The sequence below is a fragment of the Tachyglossus aculeatus genome, chromosome X4 (assembly GCF_015852505.1).
Source record: "Tachyglossus aculeatus isolate mTacAcu1 chromosome X4, mTacAcu1.pri, whole genome shotgun sequence".
NCBI classification, from domain to species: domain Eukaryota; kingdom Metazoa; phylum Chordata; class Mammalia; order Monotremata; family Tachyglossidae; genus Tachyglossus; species Tachyglossus aculeatus.
Window position 1 is genome coordinate 47,148,186 of NC_052098.1, and position 21,240 is coordinate 47,169,425.

Consider the following 21,240-nt stretch of genomic DNA (forward strand, 5'->3'; position numbering starts at 1 on the left):
AATGATCCAAAACCTCGCTTTTTAATAATACGCTTCAATTTCTTTCTTCCCTTTTGCCAGAGAGCTATTAATGGAACAGCAATTGACAATAAGAGAATCTGTTCCTCTCCTTTTTCTTGGCTAGTGAAAAGACCAAAAGGCAAGCAGCAAGAAGGAGAGAGAGAAACAAAGGGCATGGACAACGAAGAGGAGTTTTGGTTTTTTTTTTATGGCATTTATTAAGCGCTTACTATGTGCAAAGCACTGTTCGAAGCGCTGGGGAGGTTACAAGGTGATCAGGTTGTCCCACACGGGGCTCAGCCTTTATCCTCATTTTCCAGATGAGGGAACTGAGGCCCAGAGAAGTGAAGTGACTTGTCCAAAGTCACACAGCTGACAAGTGGCGGGGCCGGGATTTGAACCCATGACCTCCGACTCCAAAGCCCGGGCTCTTTCCACTGAGCCACGCTGCTTCTCAAGTTGAGTTTTGGAAGTCAGTCAATCAGTAGTACTTATTGAGTGGTTACGCAGTGCAGTGTCTGCACTGTACAAGAGTTAGCAGATATTTTGTCCCCCGAAAGCTTACAATCTGAGAGCCAGACGCTAAAATAAATTACAGGTAGAGGAAGCAATCAAGTTTAAGGATGATGATGATGGCATTTGTTAAGCGCTTACTATGTGCAAAGCACTGTTCTAAGCGCTAGCACTACGTATGTAAGTGCTACAGAGCGGTGGGGGGGGGGTGCAAAATGTCGGAGGCAAGAGAAATGAGAGGTGCACAGTAAGTAGGGTGGCATTAGAAGAGCGAAGCATAGGGGCTGGGTTGTAGTGGGAGAGGAGCGAGGATAATTAGGGGGGACAGAGCTGACTAAAGCTGATGGCCAGTAGTTTCCGCTCGTTAAATGACTGGTAAGGGAAACCTTCTCGAGATTACCCGCTTACAAAATGCATACCTCGACTATGTGGTAGTTCAAGGGAATCTTGTTCTTTCCAGGATAGCTCACTAGCTGTGCAGCACTACGGTTAAAAAAAAAAAAAAATCCATGATTTAAATACCCAATCTTATGACGATAAATCAGTAAGTGTATTTAAGAAGCAAGAAAAAACAGCATAAATTAAACCATAAATTAGCCGTCTCCCTATGAACATCTAGAATAAAGGAAAATTTTAGAAAAATCATCTTCTATTTCAATCACTTTCCCTCGACTGCATTGTTCATCACAAGTCCTTTGGGAAAATCTCTGACGAACATTCGGCTCTCTGGGAGACTAGAAAAGAAATCCGCAACACAGAAAAGATTAAAGCATATCCCAAACCCTGTGTATTCTGGACCCATTTAAAATTATTTCACTACATTTTACTCAAATCCATGTTTAATACATCAAAATGTATTTACTGAGGACAGGGAGGATGAATACATAAAAACTGGGATAAACACATAAAGGCTCATTTGGACAATGAAAAGGACATTAAAGAATATTACGCTGATTCACCAGCCTTTCGAAACACTCTTCATTAAAATAGAAGGTAGGAGGCAGATATCCAAGAAGGAAAGTCTGCATTTGAAGTATGCACCTGGCATTCTATGGAGCCTTAGGTGGTAAACTTGCAAATACTGACTTAAAGAAATATAACAATATAAGGAACTTTCCCCAAAGACGTTAATTAGCAGGACACAGGAGTAAAATCATATCTTCTAACAACTTTAACAATTGCTCTCACTGATGCTAATTCCGTTTCCATCTCTCTGCCGTGAGCCCTAAAACACTTTTCTTACCAAGTCTTCCTTTCCTTCCAGTGGGATTTGATGATACAGTGCAGATTTTCTTCAATTACAAATCTCTCAACAGAATGACTCCCTGGCATAACGGGTCCCTGAAAGAGAAATAAATAGTTTTTATTATTAATAAACCCGTGTATATACCCTCACCACTTCCTGGATCAGTTATTTCTCAATGTCATAACTCTATGCCCATAATCTGCATTCTATACAAAAAAAATGTATAGTATTCTAGCATCACCATCGATTGGAAAGGATAAATGATAGGAACAGAAAGCTCAGCAAAAAGTCCCAAAGGAATCAAGAAGCCATGGCCCATTATGTCAACAAACACCCTCATCTTATCGATCAAAACGAAATACATCTGGCTATAAATCACTCAGAGGTAGCTGGAGTCAGCAAAAATGTGTTACGGACCAGAATCTGTATTTTATTTAATTTACTATCTTTGAAGCATAGGCTGGGCAGCCCAGGGGAAGGAGGCCAGTAAATGATTTCTGAAAATTTCCAGCCACCTCAATTACTTCTGCCCCTTGTTTCTCCCCACTGCTTTGCAAAATTTTTGTCATTTTACTGCTCAATAGTATTCCAGATTTGTTAAAGGAGACGGGAAGAAATCAAAATAATCAGTTTTCAGTGGTGCTTTTGGGTTGTATCAGTAACACAGCCAGGCTGGATTTGTTTGGTTTCTTTTCGGTGTGGTCTGGAACAGCTCTGTTCATTAAATTCAGGGCTTTTTATGGGGCAGGCTTTACAATTTTAACCTTTTTACATAAAATAGAAAGCTTAAATGACAGTTGGAATGCAAGTTTTAACAGTATGCATTTATGGTTTATCCACTGAATTATAATACTGTTTTACCTCCCCTAGAATTTAGAGACCTGGATCCCCCACAAACTCAAAATCCTACTCCTTCAGCAGTTCTGTCAATGTCAGTTGTGGGCAAGACCCAAGCATCAAGTGGCAAGACAAGATCACAAACAATGATGTCCTGGGACAGGTCTATTAACACTGAAGCCATGCTCACCTTAACACAGCTTTGTTGAGTGAGAGATGTGAGGAAAATGGCTCACAGCAGGACATGCAAAGAGTGGCTGTTTAGTAAGCCAAAAAGGGACGATCGAACATGGGGGGAAGTGGGGGCCAGATGAAACTGTTTAATGGTACGAAAACTCAAACAACTTGTTATCCACCTGACGACAGGGAGACAACTGCTACAGACACTGGCATTCTTTCATTCCTTCATTCAATTGTATTTATTGAGTGCTTACTGTGTGCAGAGCACTGTACTAAGCGCTTGGGAAGCACAAGTTGGCAACATATAGACGGTCCCTACCCAACAACGGGCTCACAGTCTAGAAGGGGGAGACAGACAACAAAACAGAACATGTGGACAGGTGTCAAGTCGTCAGAACAAATAGAATTGAAGCTAAATGCACATCATTAACAAAATAAATAGAATGCTAAACAGGTACAAGTAAAATAAATAGAGTAATAAATCTGTACAAACATATATACAGGTGCTGTGGGGACAGGAAGGAGGTAGGGCGGGGGGATGGGGAGGGGGAGAGGAAAAAGGGGGCTCAGTCTGGGAAGGCCTCCTGGAGGAGGTGAGCTTTCAGTAGGGCTTTGAAGGGAGGAAGAGAGCTAGCTTGGCGGATGTGCGGAGGGAGGGCAGTCCAGGCCAGGGGGAGGACGTGGGCTGGGGGTCGACGGCGGGACAGGCGAGAACCAGGCACAGTGAGGAGATTAGCTGCAGAGGAGCGGAAGGTGCGGGCTGGGCTGGAGAAGGAGAGAAGGGAGGTGAGATAGGAGGGGGCGAGGGGATGGACAGCCTTGAAGCCGAGAGTGAAGAGTTTTTGCTTCATGGTGGTTCTTTTTGAGCACGAGCGCCAAGAGGATTGAAGGACAAAATGACGAAAGGTGAAAAGAACACTTTTGCGCACGTACAGCCCAACAAAGAACAAGCTATGTGTGCGCACACTGTGATAGGGGCTATGGATGACGAAATTTCTTTTTCAGTCACACGCTCACCTGAAGGTAGCCCTTTACCCTATCAGTGACATCATCCAGGACAGGGGTGGGGGCTGTGACAAGTATATAGGGGGCACGAGCCCTTCTGAACACCTACCTCAGGATCATCTGTGTAGTCAAACATTCTAAAAATGACCCTCGGCATCGGGTACATGGAATCCTCCGTGTGAGGAGGTGGGGTGAAGGGAGGCAGATTATGCTGTAAGGCTTCACACAGGATGCTGTCAAAGGCAAGATAGGGTCGCAGAATGTGTCGTTCCTGCCAGCGATCCTTTTTCAACTTCTGAATCTGGGCCCAAAGGCAATCTAAATACTGGCGAGAAAGAGAGGGTGGGAGAGAGAGATAACTTAAGGGTCACCCGCTCAAAAAGCACACTAATGGAAAAGGTTAAAATCATAGCTTACTAAAACACAATAAACATAGGAAGTAAATTAACCCAGGAAGTTTGTCCAAAGTATCAGTATTCCTATAAATCAGCAGATCTGGCCACAAGACTAATGATTGTCAACTTCCTTTCCCTACCACCCTTCTGAAGGGGGTCATCTAATTTAGTACAGTGCTCTGCACACAGTAAGCGCTCAACAAATACGATTGAATGAAGGAATCTAATTGGAGATTTAGAACAGTAAATGTTCTTAGAAAAGACAGCAATGGCATGACTGTAATTTAAAAGGATGTTGTCTACTTTTTGTAAGTTCTTGGCTGCTCTACTAAGAGCACTTCAGAATGTCAGCCAATGAAAAATATTTATCAAGCAACTATTGTGTACTAAGCACTTGGGAGAGTACAACAGAGGTAGAGTTGCCCATAAAGGGCTCAAAACGTAATGGATTGTTTAGATGGCTAGGAGCTATTTAAAAAAAAAAAAGTTTCATCGTATTTAAACCATCTACTTCCTGCAATTGGCTCACCGCTCACGATGAAATTAATATTTCACTACCTGTTTCTCTATTATGTCCGTTCCTCAATACCTGGGTTACAAATATTGCAAGAAGCTTAACCTTTAAAATAGAATCAAATTCCACAACCTACATATGAGGGCCCAGAATGAGCCTTTCATGACATGTGTTTCACTGCTAGTTCTTTTCTCACTGACCCCTGGTGCTTGACTCAACTACAGAGAAATGCAATTCATTGTTTTACCATCACAGGTCTAGGGAAGGTGTTAAAGAGCCAACACAAGCTCAAAAGCTACTCATATCCCAATATTTTAGATCACCACAAAACCCCATTAAGTGGAAGTCCTGAATTTATTTTTCACCCCGTTACCTATAAAAGTGGAAAACACTTACCTCTTCTTGTGGATGTGGTTTGTCAGCAGTCCATACTTGCAACATAGGTACATGAATCTTTTGACGCCTTCTAAAGATGGGGGAAAAAAATTTTAATCCACCAATTCATGGCATTTTATTAATTCAACCTACCAAGAACCAAACTCTTAACAGGATACTTTAACAGATAACCAGATCTTAAATGGAAACCAAAATAACTTTGTGAATGTTTACTACCAGACGAAAGAGCAACTTAAAATTTGTAACAGATATTGGTAATTCCCTTCTAGTCACCGAGAAATTAAATATATGGGTGAAGGATTGAGAAGTGAGTTAATATTGAAAAAAGCTACTGGAGAAAATTATAATTTAGGTTCATACATTCAATCGTATTTATTGAGCGCTTACTGTACTAAGCGCTTGGGAAGTACAAGTTGGCGACATTTAGAGACGGTCCCTACCCAACAACGGGTTCACAGTCTAGAAGATTAGACCAGAAGATTAGAAGGTTAGTAATAGAAGATTAATAAATCACTTTTGCTCTCTGAAGAAAAGAAAAATACTGCTAGTTGTCACATCCTTACTTCAGGTAACTTTCAATACTGGAAAATATGCGGTCCATCTCAGCATCTTTCTTCTCATACAATTCCTTTCCAACCCAGGGTAAAGACGACAGAAAAGCGAAGACGTACCAATCACGTCGCACCTACGATAAATAAGGACAAAAAAGTCGAAATCACTCGTGAAAATTTCTAAACCTACATGCTCAAACTTAAAGAAGCTCATCTGAATTAACCGGGGCAAATTTTAACCATTGGGCGACTCGAGTTATTGCCCAGGGCCCACGACCTTTAGAATGGGGACCCACCATGTGGTCTTATCCTCTGCTATCTCGGCACCCTTCTCTGTGCCTCAGTTACCTCATCTGCAAAATGGGGATTGAGACTGTGAGCCCCATGTGGGACAGGGACTGTATCCAACCCCATTTGCTTAGTACAGTGTCTGACACATAGTAAGCGCTTGACAAATAATAATAGCCACATGTATCATATGAATGTTTGTACATTTGTTGTTTTATTCACTGGAGCTTTTACTTCATTCAATCGTATTTCAGTTTATTGTCAGATTCTAACCTGACAATAAATCCCTTAGATTATGAACTCCTCTAGCTAGAATCCACTATTGTCAAACACTGGCCCAGGAATTAATGCTCTATAGATGACTGCACCCCACTAACAGCAGTATCTGCAACTGTTAGGACAGAGGAGGAGCTGCAACAAAGGACAGATGTTACAAGTGAAAAATTTCCAAAACGATGACAAAGTCCCCAGAGTAAAAGGTTATGTTTACCTGAGGCACATCTTCCTCCTGAGTCACATTTACAAAGTTTTCAAACATGGCAACCATCGACGGGGCAGCTATTACATGACAGTTCACGAGATCCGAGAGGAAGCGAACCTAGTGGGCAAAATAAATTATGAGACCAGACCAGAATTTGATTTTGTGTTAAAGATACATTCAAAAATTCACCAGAACAATTCCCACTTGAAAAGCAAAAATGAAGGCCTCACGGTGCAACCTAGGAATTACACCTACCGAAAAAAAATCAAGTAATTTTATTAGAACTAGACCGGTCATTCAATCATTCCATCGTATTTATTGAGAGCTTACTGTGTGCAGAGCACTGTACTAAGCGCTTGGGAAGTACAAGTTGGCAACATATTGAGACGGTCCCTACCCAACAACGGGCTCACAGTCTAGAAGGCCAGGAGATAAGACAATGCGTACTCATCACAATAAAGGAGTCCTGAGAAGGTTGGATGTGAACTCTGATACAACAGCTACTCCATTAAGGATGCAATCGACAGCAAACACTTGATTCCGGCATGACATAACTTGAGAATAATATCCAGAAATACAAGAACGCCCCTATTGGGATGGGCACTTGGAGTTTCACTGGGTCTTGAAGAAGCGATCATGTCTATATTTTATGGTCAAAAGGGTCTTAAAACGCTGAATGTTTGAAAGTATTTCTTACCCCTGCCTTCCAAACTAATATTATGCTTTCTACAAGCAGGAGCCAAAGGAGACCGGTAGAGCTGCGGGGCCAAATTCAGCGCTATCCCTTAAGGCACTCAAAAAAAAGCAGCGTCGTCTAATGGATAGAGCACAGGCCTGGAAATCAAAAGGACGCGGGTTCTAATCCCAACTCTGCCACTTGTGTTCTCTGTGCCTCAGCTACCTCATCTTGACAGATGGGGATTACGACTGTGAGCCCCATGTGGAACGTGGACCTGATGGGCTTGTATCTTCCCCGGCGCTTAGCACAGAGCCTGGAACATATTAAGTGCTCAAACAAATACCATCAAAAGAAAAAAAAAGGAAAACAGAAAAAGAGCTGACCATCTAGAGGAGGAGACAGACACCTACCTATCTATTCTATTTTATTTTGTTAGTATGTTTGGTTTTGTTCTCTGTCTCCCCCTTCTAGACTGTGAGCCCACTGTTTGGTAGGGACTGTCTCTATATGTTGCCAGCTTGTACTTCCCAAGCGCTTAGTACAGTGCTCTGCACACAGTAAGGGCTCAATAAATACGATTGATTATAATAAACCACAGATGAGAGGGCGAATGGGGGAAATAAAGGCTTGGTCAGGGAAGTCTTCTTCCCTAAGTCAGTAAGGGTGGAGAAGCCTTGTTGCTGGCCAGATGAGGGTGAGTTTGAGATGTTCGTGAATCTATTTCAGATTGTAAACTCCCACGGGCTAAAAATCCTGTTTTTAACTCATCTATATAGCAGCCAGAAATGCAAAATGCCTTTGTGGTTGCATAATAAATATAATAAAACAGCTTTACTCTAAAGAAGCAGCAAATTACGATAATAATAATAATGGCATTTGTTAAGCGCTTACTGTGTGGGGTGGATACAAGCAAATCGGGTTGGACGCAGTTTCTGTCTCACATGGGGTTTGGTCTCAATACCCATTTTTACAGACGAGGTAACTGAGGCACACAGAAGTGAAGCGGCTTGCCCAAGGTCACAAAGCAGACATGTGGCGGGGCCGGAATTAGAACTCCTGACATTCTGTCTCCCGGGCATGAGCTCTATCCACTGAGAAGCAGCGTGGCTCAGTGGAAAGGGCATGGGCTTTGGAGTCAGAGGTCATGGGTTCAAATCCCGGCTCTGCCAACTGTCAGCTGTGTGACTTTGGGCAAGTCACTTAACTTCTCTGTGCCTCATCTGTAAAATGGGGATTAAGATTGTGAGCCCCCCGTGGGACAACCTTATCACCTTGTAACCTCCCCAGCGCTTAGAACAGTGCTTTGCCCATAGTAAGCGCTTAATAAATGCCATCATTAATATTATTATTATTACCCCATGCCGCTTCTATGATAGGAATAATAATCGAGATAAAAATCCAGTACGATTCTGCTGAATTCTTCTGAAGCCTTACATCACCCCATAAAATAAGGGACATTTGGCCAGACATAGCTGCCTTCAATAAACATAAACTGGATTTTCTGGGGACCTTTGAGAAAGCACAAGTTTGCTGTGACATGTAATTGTTCCAACGTAAAGTTCATTCCCTCAGTGATGACTCAACTCCCGATATTTGGGGAAGTTTTGCAACTCTCTGTGCCTCTTCCAAATGCAAAACCTTTGAAACGATCCCAAAATATTAAGAGGCAACGATGTAAAAAGTTACTTCCTCCTTCCAGTGTGAAGTATTACAAGCCCCATTGAGACTATTCACTATCATATTGGAGCAAATGAGCTATTTCTTCTAGGGCAGTTAGTGTACATTCGAAAATAAGGGGAAATAGCCAACTCAGGTAGCCTCCCTTACTTCTTTACCCTTCTTCCTCGCCACCCTTTCTCTCACCTCATGCTCTCCCTCCCCTAAATCCCACAGAAGGAAAAAAACCACGTACTAAATACACAGCTTCATTATAGTTATTTGATTTCAAAGATTCTTTGAGCTGTCGAATCATGGCTTCCACAAATTCCCCTCCAAAGTTGTAATTCCTGGCATTCAGCAGTCCAACTAACGTTGTATAAACTGTCAGCTTCTCAGGTAACAGACGTGCCCTGATTTAAAACAAAAATAAAACAAGAAAATTGCATCACACTACTACAAGTCAGTCTCTAGGATAAAAATACCATGTACTTTCTGGCTAATCGTAGGGAGTGCAAAACAAACCCCAACTTTCAAAAGCAGAGAAAGCAGTTTCTATTAAGCTAATTTCTTAGACAGTTTACAAACATCCTTCCCTGGAAAGTATTTTCACTTAAATTAATTTCAGTTCGTGCAAAATCACTTATCACAGTGAATTTTAAGTACTCTCAAGCTCCCTATTTTGTTAACTTGTTGCCTGGTTTTAGTATTAGTATTCAGTTCTCAGGATTTCACCAGTCCTATCCACCATCACCGCTCTTGGAACTAATTCCAAGAGTTCTTCTTCTACATTTTTTCTCATCATCAATGCTTTCTATTGAGTGCTTACTGTATGCAGAGCACTGTACTCAGCACTTAGGAGAGCACAGTGATACAACAAAGTTGGTAGACGTGTTCCCTGCCCACAACGAGCTTACAGTCTGGAGGGGGAGACAGACATTAACATTAAAATATCCTGCAACTCGGTCTAAGTGAAATAAATATTGCAATTAAACATTCTTTTATTCAGAAATCAAAGTCAGAAGGAATGCAATCTAGGGGGTAGGTGGCTGTTCTAAGAGTTCAGAGGCCTCAGTTTTATTCCCAGCTGTTAGCCTGACCTTGATTAAGATAGGTCTCCTCTCTTTATCTTTCAGTTAGGGTACCTTTACTCCTCTCTCCCCACTTCAGAGCAAAATCTTGACAATTAATTCTTGCCTGCAAAGCCTCTTGAGCTCTGCAAGACCGGAGCACTATTTATACACAAAGACCTGTTTCTAAGTTTGCTGTTTCCTTCTACCAAAGCATCAAAACTAAGACTTATTTTATAATACATCCTTTGCACTACTAAACTTCTCTACGTCACAACTTCTACTGTGTTTCTTGCAAGTATTAAAAGGAAAAGCGTCGACAATGGCAAAGAGTAGGACTTCACTTTTACAAACATCTCAAAGAAAGTTGAGGACCTCTGTAGCAGACTGTCAAAAACGTGTTTTAAAGTATTTTAAAGACAGATAATACTCCCATAAATCTTTTGCATACATACACTGTACAAAGAATTCTTAGGATCTTGCTCTTGTAGTTTGGCAGATCCGCCTCCAAGACGCCTGCTAGGCCTTCCAGGTTGCTCTCCAATGAAGAGGTACTCTGAGAAAAGACAAAATGCAAAACCTTCACGTCGGAAGATTCATCACATCATTCTTCACCAAAAGTCTGCATAAATGGAAGATTCTCCTGGAGAACTAACTGCATGGCAATACAAATTACATTTTATTTACTGGGGGAATGGAATTTCAAACCCAGAGAGAACAACATTTTCAACAGACAGAAAGAAAGGCAGGGGCACAAAAGCGAGAGGAGACCTGCCTCCACAACTAATCCCATCTATGGAGACTTTGCTTTATATGATATCATTTAGAACCCAAGAAGGAAGAAAACACAGGCTCCATTTTATACTGATATCTTTAATTTTAAAACCTTTTCAAACGTAGAGAATTCATCTATTACCAGGTCAAGAAGTGTTTGCAATGGGATGCTGACTGCTACTAAAAAACTGTCACAGGACACCAAACTATTCAAATCCTAGTAAAATTTAAATTTCTAAATCAATTCCAACGAAATCCAGGATAACCCGCGACAATCTTGATGGTTACGGATTACTTTTCTAATCTTATTTTTCAACTGAATGCAAAGGAGAGAAAAGCCCACTCATTTTGATATAAAGACTCCACTTTGCAGTCTTATCTGATGGAGAAATGAAATGTCCATTACCTTCAATGCATAACACCCAAATTTATAAAGAACGTCACTCTTAGATCGTAATACTTTAATCATGCCTGACACACTCCTGTTCCTATAACCGGGAGTCATGTCATACTTTATTTTCATCTATCTTCCAGATGTAGTGTTACAACATAATAATAATAATAATAATAATAATAATTGTGGTATTTGTTAAGCGCTTACTGTGTGCCGGGCACAGTACTAAGCACTGGGGTGGATAGAAGCAAATTGGGTGGACACAGTCGCTGTTCCACACGGGGCTCCCAGTCCCAAGCCCCATTTTACAGATGAGGTACCTGAGGCACAGGAGTGAAGTGACTTGCCCAAGGTTACACAGCAGACAAGCGGAGGAGCCGGGATTAGAACCCACCACTTTCTGACACTCAGGCCTGTGCTCTATCCACTACGACACAGTCCTCCTCTCTGAAGGCATCAACTGATGGCTTAGGTACAACATTCTTTATAGATCCAGAGAAATAATGCTAAATATATTTCAGCCTGAGATTATTGAATACACCAATCTACCATTTATTGAGCATTTACCCTGTGCAGAGCACTGTCACTGTACTAACTCCTTGGGAGAATACAACAGATTTGGGAGACAGGTACTCAGCAGAAAAGCCTTCTGATTCATTACCTTTTCTCCTACTCGGCATATTAAAGATTCCAGTCGATCCTCTATTTCGGTTGGCTCTGAAGTCCTCCTCCTTTTGTGAGGCTGTCCTCCTATTTCGATAGAACAAAGCAAGGTTACATATTGAACTCGTCATTAGAAGTCAAACTCTATGCTTCTCTATTCAGTCATATTCTGCAAGGAATTTATCAGGGATTAGCAGATGCCCTTTTTTTTTTTTAGTTAGATCCTTATTAATTGAGGCTCTAAAGGCAGGTGGATGGTTTGACAGAGGTAATCATAAGACGAGCAATTTCAAGACCCTAAGAAAAGGAAGAAAACAAGGGAACTAAGACAGAGAAAATGCCTCTAAACAAATAAACTTTAACAGTAGGAAAGGAGGAAAATTTGAGGCCAAGGAATCCAAGAAAACTAGTCGCTCTTTAAAAGGACAATTCTATAGGCTCAGGAACAAACTATTCAATTGTTTTGGAAGACTAGGTAAGGTAACAAGGCTAAACCAAGAGCTGTTGTGGGACCTAAAAGACAAAGGGAACAGTTTCGATAAGTAGGAATTTAGGAGAGAAGACTAAAGGAAAAAGCAGGATTAGGTAAGGACAAGAATAGAAAAGTGAAGGTGGGAAAGGAGATACAATTATCACGAAATCAAAAAGGTAACCAAAAGAGTCTTCAGTTACATCAGGAAACAGAGACAGACCAAGAAAAACATCTATCAGCTGACAGAGAGAAAAAGAGAGCTAGCAACCCAGGACTTCGAAAGGGCAAATGTCAATTCGAACAGAAGGGAAAGCCAAACATAAAGTTAACAGTGGTAGTGTTTTTAAACTGGATGCATTTCAATCAGCAGGAATTGGTGACATACATCCTGGAGTACCTAGTGGAAAGAGCACAGGCGTGGGAATCAGAGGTCCTGAGTTCTAATCCCAGCTCTGCCAATTTCATTCATTCATTCAATCGCATTTATTGAGCGCTTACTTGTCTGCTGTGTGACCGTGGGCAAGCCAATTCACTTCTCTGTGCTTCAGTTCTCTCAACGGTAAAACGGAGATTCAACACCTGTTCTCCCGCCAACTCATACTGTGTGCCCCATGTGGGAGAGGGACTGTGTCCAATCTGATCATCCTGTACCTATCCCAACATTTAGTATAGTGTTTGGTACTTAATAAGTACTTAAATACCATTATCATCATCACCAAAAAAATGCCTGGGGCTCATGACCACAAGCAGAACGCTGTCAGCAATGTAATGCTACTATTAAAAAAGAGAACAAGCCCGGAGTGTAACAGCAGCAGCACTTCGGCTCTACTCAGCACTGGTCAGTCCCGTATTAGAATAGTGAGTCCAGTCTGGGTCATGGTCCTTCGGGTCACAACGCTGCCAAAACGAGGGATAAAATGAAAATCCTCCGCTACGGCCAACTAACTCTAGGTTATTGCTCGTAGAGAAGAATGCAGCATAATCTCCCAAAACACAAGGCTAAGAAACCTGGCACAGCACTACCAGTTAAGTGGGCAATGCTGGCAAATTAATACCTGCCACGAGAGTCTTCAAGAAATTTTACTTCAAAGTATCTGTCCAAATCACACCATCACATTTCTCTACTACAACTGGTGCCCTGGGACCAAAGCAGGAAGCAGTTCCAAACAGGTTGGAAAAGCACGTACAGAAAACAATGAATAATTCTGGTATTTATTAAGTGCCTAGCCCTAGGGAGGTTACAATCAATCAGTGGTATTTATTGAGCACTGTGTACCCTGCCTGTATTAGGCGCTTGGGAAAATACGACCAAGTTGGCAGATACGTTCCCTGCCCACAAGGAGCTTACAATCTAAAGGGGGGGGGGGAGGGGGGCAGACACTTAAATAAATTATAAATAGGGAAAATGGATACGTTCAAAAGCGCTGTGGGCTGGGGAGGGTGAATGGTGAAAATGAGGGCTCAGAGAAGGCTTTTTGGAAGAGGCATGATTTTAGGAGGGCTTTGAAGGTGGGGAGAGAGGTGGTCTGTCAGTTATAAAGGAGAGTGGGAGTTTCAGGACAGAGAGAGGAGATGAGCAAGGGGTCTGCGGTGAGACACGTGAGACTGGGGTACAGTGGTGTGAGAGGAACTAAGTGTGCGGGTCAAGTTGTAGTAAGAGAGTAGCGAGGTGAGAGAGGAGGGGGAGAGCCGGCCGAGTGCCTTAAAGCCGACGGTAAGGAGTTTCTGTTCGATGTGGAGGTGGACGGGCAGCCCCTGGGCGTTTTTGAGGAGTGGGGAGAAGTGTTTTAGAAAAATGGTCCGGGCAGCAGAGTGAAGTTCAAACTGTAGAGGGGAGAGACAGGAGGCAGGGAGGTCAGCAAGGAGGCTGATGCAGTAGTCAAGGCGGGACAGGATAGGCGCTTAGATCAGCGTGAGAGCAGTCTGGCTGGAGTAGAAGGGGCGGATTTTAGCCAAGTTGTGAAGGTAGACCCAAGAGGATTTAGGTGACAGGCTGTGGACTGTTGAATGAGAGATGAGTCACGGATAATGCCAAGGTTACGGGCTTAGGAGACAGTGAGGACTGTGCTGTTGGCTACAGTGATGAGAAATCCTGGGGAAGGAGAGGATTTGGGTGGGAAAATGACCAGTTCTGCTTCGGACATGTTAAGTTTGAGGTGTCGGTGGGACATCCAAGTTGGGATGCCCTGACGGTAGAAGGAAACGCAAGACTGCAGAGGAGAGAGGTCGTGGCTGGAGCGGGAGATGTGGGGACCATCCACGTAGTTGATAGTTGGTAGTTGAAGCCGTGGGAGAGAACAAGCTCTCCGAAGGGGGTGGGGGTAGATGCAGAATAGCTGGGGGACCAGAACTGAGCCTTGAGGGGTTCCCACAGCTAGGGAACGGGAGGCAAAGGAGGAGCCCACGAAAGAGACGGAATGAGAAGGCAGGGTGACAGGACGAGAACCAGGAAGCCAAGGTTAGATCATGTTTCCAGGAGAAGGGGATGGTTCACGGTGTCTAAAGCAGCTGAGAGATCAGGGAGGATTAGGGTGGAGTACAGAACAATCCTAGCAGAATACAGTCCTTATCCCATCCAGGACTCACAATCTAAGCAGATAATAATAATAATAATAATAATAATAATAATAATAATAATAATAATAGCGTTTATTAAGCGCTTACTTTGTCAAAGCACTGTTCTAAGCGCTGGGGAGGTTACAAAGTGATCAGGTTGTCCCACGGGGGGCTCACAGTCTGACTGAGCCCCCTTTTTTCTCTCCTCCTCCCCCCCATCCCCCCGCCCTACCTCCTTCCCCTCCCCACACCACCTGCATATAATCAATCGTATTTATTGAGCGCTTACTATGTGAAGAGCACTGTACTAAGCGCTTGGGAAGTACAAGCTGGCAACATATAGAGACGGTCCCTACCCAACAGTGGGCTCACAGTCTATACGTGTTTGTACAGATTTATTACTCTATTTATTTTACTTGTACATATTTACTGTTCTACTTATTTTATTAATAACGTGCATCTAGCTTTATTTTTATTTATTTTTTACTTTTATTTATTCTGATGACCTGACACCTGTCCACATGTTTTGTTTTGTTGTCTGTCTCCCCCTTCTAAACTGTGAGCCCATTGCTGGGTAGGGACCGTCTCTATATGTTGCCAACTTGTACTTCCCAAGCGCTTAGTACAGTGCTCTGCACACAGTAAGTGCTCAATAAATACGACTGAATGAATGAATGAATCCCCATTTTACAGATGAGGTAACAGGCACAGAGAAGTTAAGTAGAAGCAGTGTGGCTTAGCAGAAAGAGCACGGGCTTTGGAGTCAGAGGTCATGGGTTCAAATCCCGGCTCCGCTGCTTGTCAGCTGTGTGACTTTGGGCAAGTCACTTAACTTCTGTGTGCCTCAGTTACCTCATCTGTAAAATGGGGATTAAGACTGTGAGCCCACCATGGGACAACCTGATCACCCTGTAACCTCCCCAGCGCTTAGAACAGTGCTTTGCACATAGTGAGTGCTTAATAAATGCCATTATTATTATTATTAAGTGACTTGCCCAAAGTCACACAGCTGACAATTGACGGAGCCGGGATTTGAACCCACGACCTCTGACTCCAAAGCCCGGGCTCTTTCCACTGAGCCACGCTGCTTCTCTTCTGTCAGATGGGACAGAAGGTACCTTATTTCCCTTTAACAGATGAGGAAACGGCAGCTCAGAGAGGTTAAGTGACTGGCCAGGGGCAGAGCCAGAAATAGAACCCAGGCCTCCCTACTTCCAATTCCTCGCTCTTTCCACTGGGCCGTAATGCTGCCTGGGAAAGTCCTCGACTACTTCTTTCTAAAACACTTTTGCTACATTTCCTAACTCCCCAACTGCATTTTAGCCAAAACGTACATTGAAAATGCGGTACATAAGCTCCTCAAGGGCAGGGATCACGTCTCATTCTTCCGTACCCTCCCAAGCACTTAGTACAGTGCTCTGCACACAGTAAGCACTCAATGCTTACAATAGAGAAGCAGCGTGGCTCAGTGGAAAGAGCACGGGCTTTGGAGTCGGGGGCCATGGGTTCGAATCCCGGCTCTGCCAATTGCCAGCTCTGTGACTTTGGGCAAGTCACTTCACTTCTCTGTGCCTCAGTTCCCTCATCTGTAAAATGGGGATTAAGACTGTGAGCCCCCCGTGGGACAACCTGATCACCTTGTAACCTCCCCATCGCCTAGAACAGTGCTCTGCACATAGTAAGCGCTTAATAAATGCTATTATTATTATTAATATTTACTATTTATTTTGTTAATGATGTGCATATAGCTTTAATTCTATTCTGACAATTTTCACACCTATCTACATGTTTTGTTTTGTTGTCTGTCTCCCCCTTCTAGACCGTGAGCCTGTTGTTGGGTAGGGACCGTCTCTATATGTTGCCGACTTGTACTTCCTAAGCGCTTAGTACAGTGCTCTGCACACAGTAAGCGCTCAATAAATATGATTGAATGAAGGAATGGAACTCCCTTCCTCTTCACATCTGACAGGATTCCATGAAGGATTATCGTCATTTTGAACTCTGACCCATTTATCTGGTTGAGTCCTCCCTCAAGCTTCACAGTTTCTCATCACCTCATCCATATGTTGCCAATCTGTACTACCCAAGCGCCTAGTACAGTGTTCTGCATACAGTGAGCGCTCAATAAATACGATTGAATGAATGAATGAATGGAGACCATGGGTTGATCGTCTTGATCGGTAAATGATAAAGGCGGAATGGATAGCTTCATGAGCACGAATGGGCACTCTCACGAGGACCCGCTCATGGCCACGAATCTCTCAATTGCCTGATTTGGCACAACCCCCGCGACCATGGTCTCCCAGTAGAGCATCAAAATCAGAAAAGGGTTCACGTGCAGTTATCCCCATGGAAGTAACCAGGGAACTACAGACCCAAGCCCACCCTCGGAGGCCTTAAAAGGTTGGGAGAGGGAGAAAAAAGCAGACTCACATGTCTGATGGGAGTAAATCTCAACCCAGCCCAAATTTGGCCAGGCTTTTTCGTGGGACCAGGCTCAGGACCTGTGGGCTGACCCAATCCTGTCCAGGGCTCTATAAAGAGGCAAAATCCAATGCCCTCAACCTCTGCTGTAGATAATTTTTACTTTGGTGCTCTTAAGGATCTTCTTTTGGTATGGTAATGTACTCTATGCCAGCAGTCCTGGGAGTCCTGCCAGGTGTCAGATTGGTCCAGACTTTCCGTTAAGGAGCCTCCTGGCTGCTCTGATGAAGGCAGAGATGTTAGAAGCCCTTGGGCTCCGGTTGCTGGGGAACCAGGGAGGAAAGCACATGTTTGGTGGCGGGGGCGATCAAGTAGGAGCCAGCCAGCAGAGCAGTAAAAGGAGTCGACTAGCCAAGCTCAGAGCCAGCCTCGGCGGTCAGTGGAAGGAGGGCGGAGGGAAGAAGGGTTGGACTGATGGGGTGCTGGGATGTCAGCCCCGCTACACCAGGGTCTGGAGCTCCTGGAGGCAGATTTATCGAGGTTCTGGGGGACAGATGCAGACAATCAATCAATCCATCGGATTTATTGAGAGCTTACTGCGTGCAGAACACTGTACTAAGTGCTTCGGAGAGTACAATACAACAATTTAACAGAGTTGGTCGACACATTCCCTGCCCACAACGAGCTACAGTCTCCGGGGGAGATACACATTAATATAAACAAATCAATTACAGATCTGTACATAAGTGCTGTGGGGCTGAGGGAGGGATGAATAAAGGGAGCATATCAGGGTGACACAGAAGCGGGGTGGGAGAAGAAGAAATGAGGGCTCAGGGAAGGACTCTTGGAGGTATTGTACCTTCAATAAGGCTTTGAAGGAGGGAAAGTAATTGTCTGTCGGATATGAAGGCGGAGGGGGTTCCAGGCCAGAGGCGGGATGTGGGGGGAGAGGTCGGCAATGAGATAGACTAGATCGAGGTAAAGAGAGTAGATTGGCACCAGAGGAGCAAAGTGTGTGGGCTGGGTTGTAATGGGAGAACAGGGAGGTGAGGTAGAAGGGGGCTTGGTGATCGAGTGCTTGAAAGGTGATGGCAAGGAGTTTCTGTTTGATGCAGAGGTGGATAGGCAACCACTGGAGGTTCTTGAGGAATGGGGAAACACGGCCTAAACGGCTTTTAGAAAAACTGATCTACGAGCAGAGTGAAGTATGGACTGGATTGGGGAAAGAGAGGAGGCAAGGACTACAGTAATACAGTAATCAAGGCAGGATAGGATAAGTGCTTGGATTAACGTGGTAGCAATTTGGACGGAGAAGAAAGGGCGGATTTTAGCGATGTTGCAAAGGTTGAACCGACAGGATTCAGTGACGGAATACGTGGGTTGAATGAGAGATAGAAGTCAAGGATGACACCAGTGTTATGGGCTTGTAAAACAGAAAGGATGGTGGTGCCATCTACAGTGATGGGAAAGTGAGGGGGGGACAGATAAGAAGAGGTGTGGCTCTGTGGAAAAAGCACGGGCTTTGGAGTCAGAGGTCATGGGTTCAAACCCCCGCTCTGCCAATTGTCAGCTGTGTGACTTTGGGCAACTCACTTTACTTCTCTGGGCCTCAGTTACCTCATCTGTAAAATGGGGATTAAGACTGTGAGCCCCCCGTGGGACAACCTGATCACCTTGTAACCTCCCCAGCGCTTAGAACAGTGCTCTGCACATAGTAAGCGCTTAATAAATGTCATTATTATTATAAGGAGTTCTGCTTTGGACATGTAAGTTCAAGGTGTCAGCAGGGCATCCAAATAGAGGTGTCTTGAAGGCAGAGGAAATGCAAGACTGCTGAAAGGGAGAGAGATCAGGACTGGAGATGTAGATTTGAAAATTATCTGCATAGAGGTGGTAGTTGAAGCCATGGGAGCGAGTGAGTTCTCCAAGGGAGTGGGTATAAATGGAGAATAAAAGGGGACCCAGAACTGAACTTTGAGTGACGTCCACAGTTAGGAGGTGGGAGGCAGCGGAGGAGCCTGCAAAAGAGACTGAGAATGAACAGCTAGAGAGACAGGAGGCAAACCAGAAGACAGTGTCAGTGAAGCCGAGGTTGGATAATGTTTCCAGGAGAAGGGGATGGTCGACAGCGTCGAAGGCAGCTGAGAGGTCGAGGAGGATAAGGATGGGGTAGAGGCCGTTGGATTTGGCAAGAAGATCATTTGTGACCTTTGAGAGGGTGGTTTCTGTGGAGCGAAGGGGGCGAGGCCAGACTGGAGGGCATCAGGGAGAGAATTGGAGGAGAGGAACTTGAGACAGCAGGTGTAGACAACTCACTGGAAGAGTTAGAGGAATGGTCGGAGGGAGAATGGGCGATAACTGGAAGGAATTGTGGGGTCTAGGGTATGTCTTTTTAGGATAGGGGAGAAATGAGCACGTTTGAAAGCAGTGGGGAATAAGCCGTCCGAGAGAGAACATTTGAAGACGGCAGTCGGGGGGGGACAAGCGGTTTTGCTCAAGTGTGAAGGGCTGGGGTAGCAGTGCAGGCAGTAGATTTTGAAAGGAGGTGGAAGATGTCCTCTTGAGATATTGCTGGGATAGTCCAAGAAGGGGCAGGAGAGACTTAGGGAGATCATGCCCGATGGTTTCAATTTTATCAATGAAATACATGGGTAGGTCATTAGTGGTATGAGATGGGGGGTGGCAGGAGAAGGGGTTTGAGCAAGGAGTTAATACAACTGAAACAACTGGTGAGGGCAATGGGAAGGGAGTCAACGAGGAGAAATAATTTTGCCAGGCGGAGGAGAGGGCCGAGCCAAAGCAGGTGAACATGGATGATGTCGGCCTAGTAGTACAGCGCTCTGCACACAGTAAGCGCTCCATAAATACGATTGAATGAATGAATCTGGATTTCAGCCAGTGACATTCCACGGCCCGTGCACAGAAACGGAGGAAGTACGCTGTGGAGGAGATCCAGGGTTGCGAGTTAGTGGCATGAATATGGTGGAGGGATAGGGGAATGAGGGAGTTGAGTTTGGTGAAGAGGAGGGTGTAGAGAGCATCATTTTGTGCATCCAGTCAGTCAGTCAACTGCATTTATTGAGCGCTTACTGTGCAGAGCACGGCCCAGTAAGCGCCTGGGAGAGTACCATATAACAATAAACCGACACATTCCCTGCTCATAATGAGTTTACAGTCTAGAGCGGGAGACAGACATTAAGATAAATTACAGATACCTACATAAGGGCTGCAGGGTTGGGAGGGGGGATGAATAAAGGAAGGGAAGGGCCCCAATAAGGGCCCTGGAAACATTTTTCCTCCCCACTCCTTCCTCTGGTGGCGGCGACTCACACGAGCAGGTCACCATGGACATCACTAGTTAATAAAGAAAAAAATACCGACGGGGTAGGTTGGGGAAGATCAGGGACTGGAGAGGAAGGGGCCAAGTTCAAGGTACTTCGGGGTCATCATCATCATCATCAATCGCATTTATTGAGCGCTTACTATGTGCAGAGCACTGTACTAAGCGCTTGGGAAGTACAAATTGGCAACATATAGAGACAGTCCCTACCCAACAGTGGGCTCACAGTCTAAAAGGGGGAGACAGAGAACAAAACCAAACATACTAACAAAATAAAATAAATAGAATAGATATGTACAAATAAAATAGAGTAATAAATATGTACAAACATATATACATATATACAGGTGCTGTGGGGAAGGGAAGGAGGTAAGATGGGGGGGATGGAGAGGGGGACGAGGGGGAGAGGAAGGAAGGGGCTCAGTCTGTCAGAAAAGCCTTTAGGAACAAAGGGCCAAGGGGATGAGGGGCCAGTGTCATTTTATTTTCGATCAATGACATTTATTGAGCTCTTACTGTGTGTAGAGCACCGTACTACCCACTTGGGAGAGTACAATACAACAGAGTTAGTAGACACGGTCCCTTCCCACAAGGAGCTTCCAGTAGCCACCGTGTCAGACCTGATTCTGGAACGGAACCTAACTACAGGTAAATCTGCGGGAAAAAGCACCCCACTATTACAGCCACATTTTCACGGTTGCATCAAAGGGATATGACCGCAAGGTATTTTTAAACTAATTTACACATGAAATAAGGACCTGACAAATTGTCCCATGATATCTGGGAATGTTGGTTCGGGGCACGTA

General features: G+C 44.2%; 1 protein-coding gene across 1 annotated transcript in view; it reads right to left on the minus strand.

Moving 5' to 3' along the window:
* NCBP1 (nuclear cap binding protein subunit 1) overlaps positions 1-21,240 on the minus strand; it is a 59,672-nt gene that overhangs the window by 27,304 nt on the left and 11,128 nt on the right. Inside the window, exons 2-10 of the mRNA XM_038769498.1 lie at positions 11,641-11,729; positions 10,267-10,367; positions 8,998-9,154; positions 6,416-6,523; positions 5,650-5,771; positions 5,087-5,156; positions 3,891-4,106; positions 1,757-1,854; positions 933-996 (exon numbers count right to left, since the gene is read on the minus strand). Coding sequence (XP_038625426.1) covers positions 933-996; positions 1,757-1,854; positions 3,891-4,106; positions 5,087-5,156; positions 5,650-5,771; positions 6,416-6,523; positions 8,998-9,154; positions 10,267-10,367; positions 11,641-11,729 — 1,025 coding nt within the window. The remainder of the gene's footprint in view (positions 1-932; positions 997-1,756; positions 1,855-3,890; positions 4,107-5,086; positions 5,157-5,649; positions 5,772-6,415; positions 6,524-8,997; positions 9,155-10,266; positions 10,368-11,640; positions 11,730-21,240) is intronic.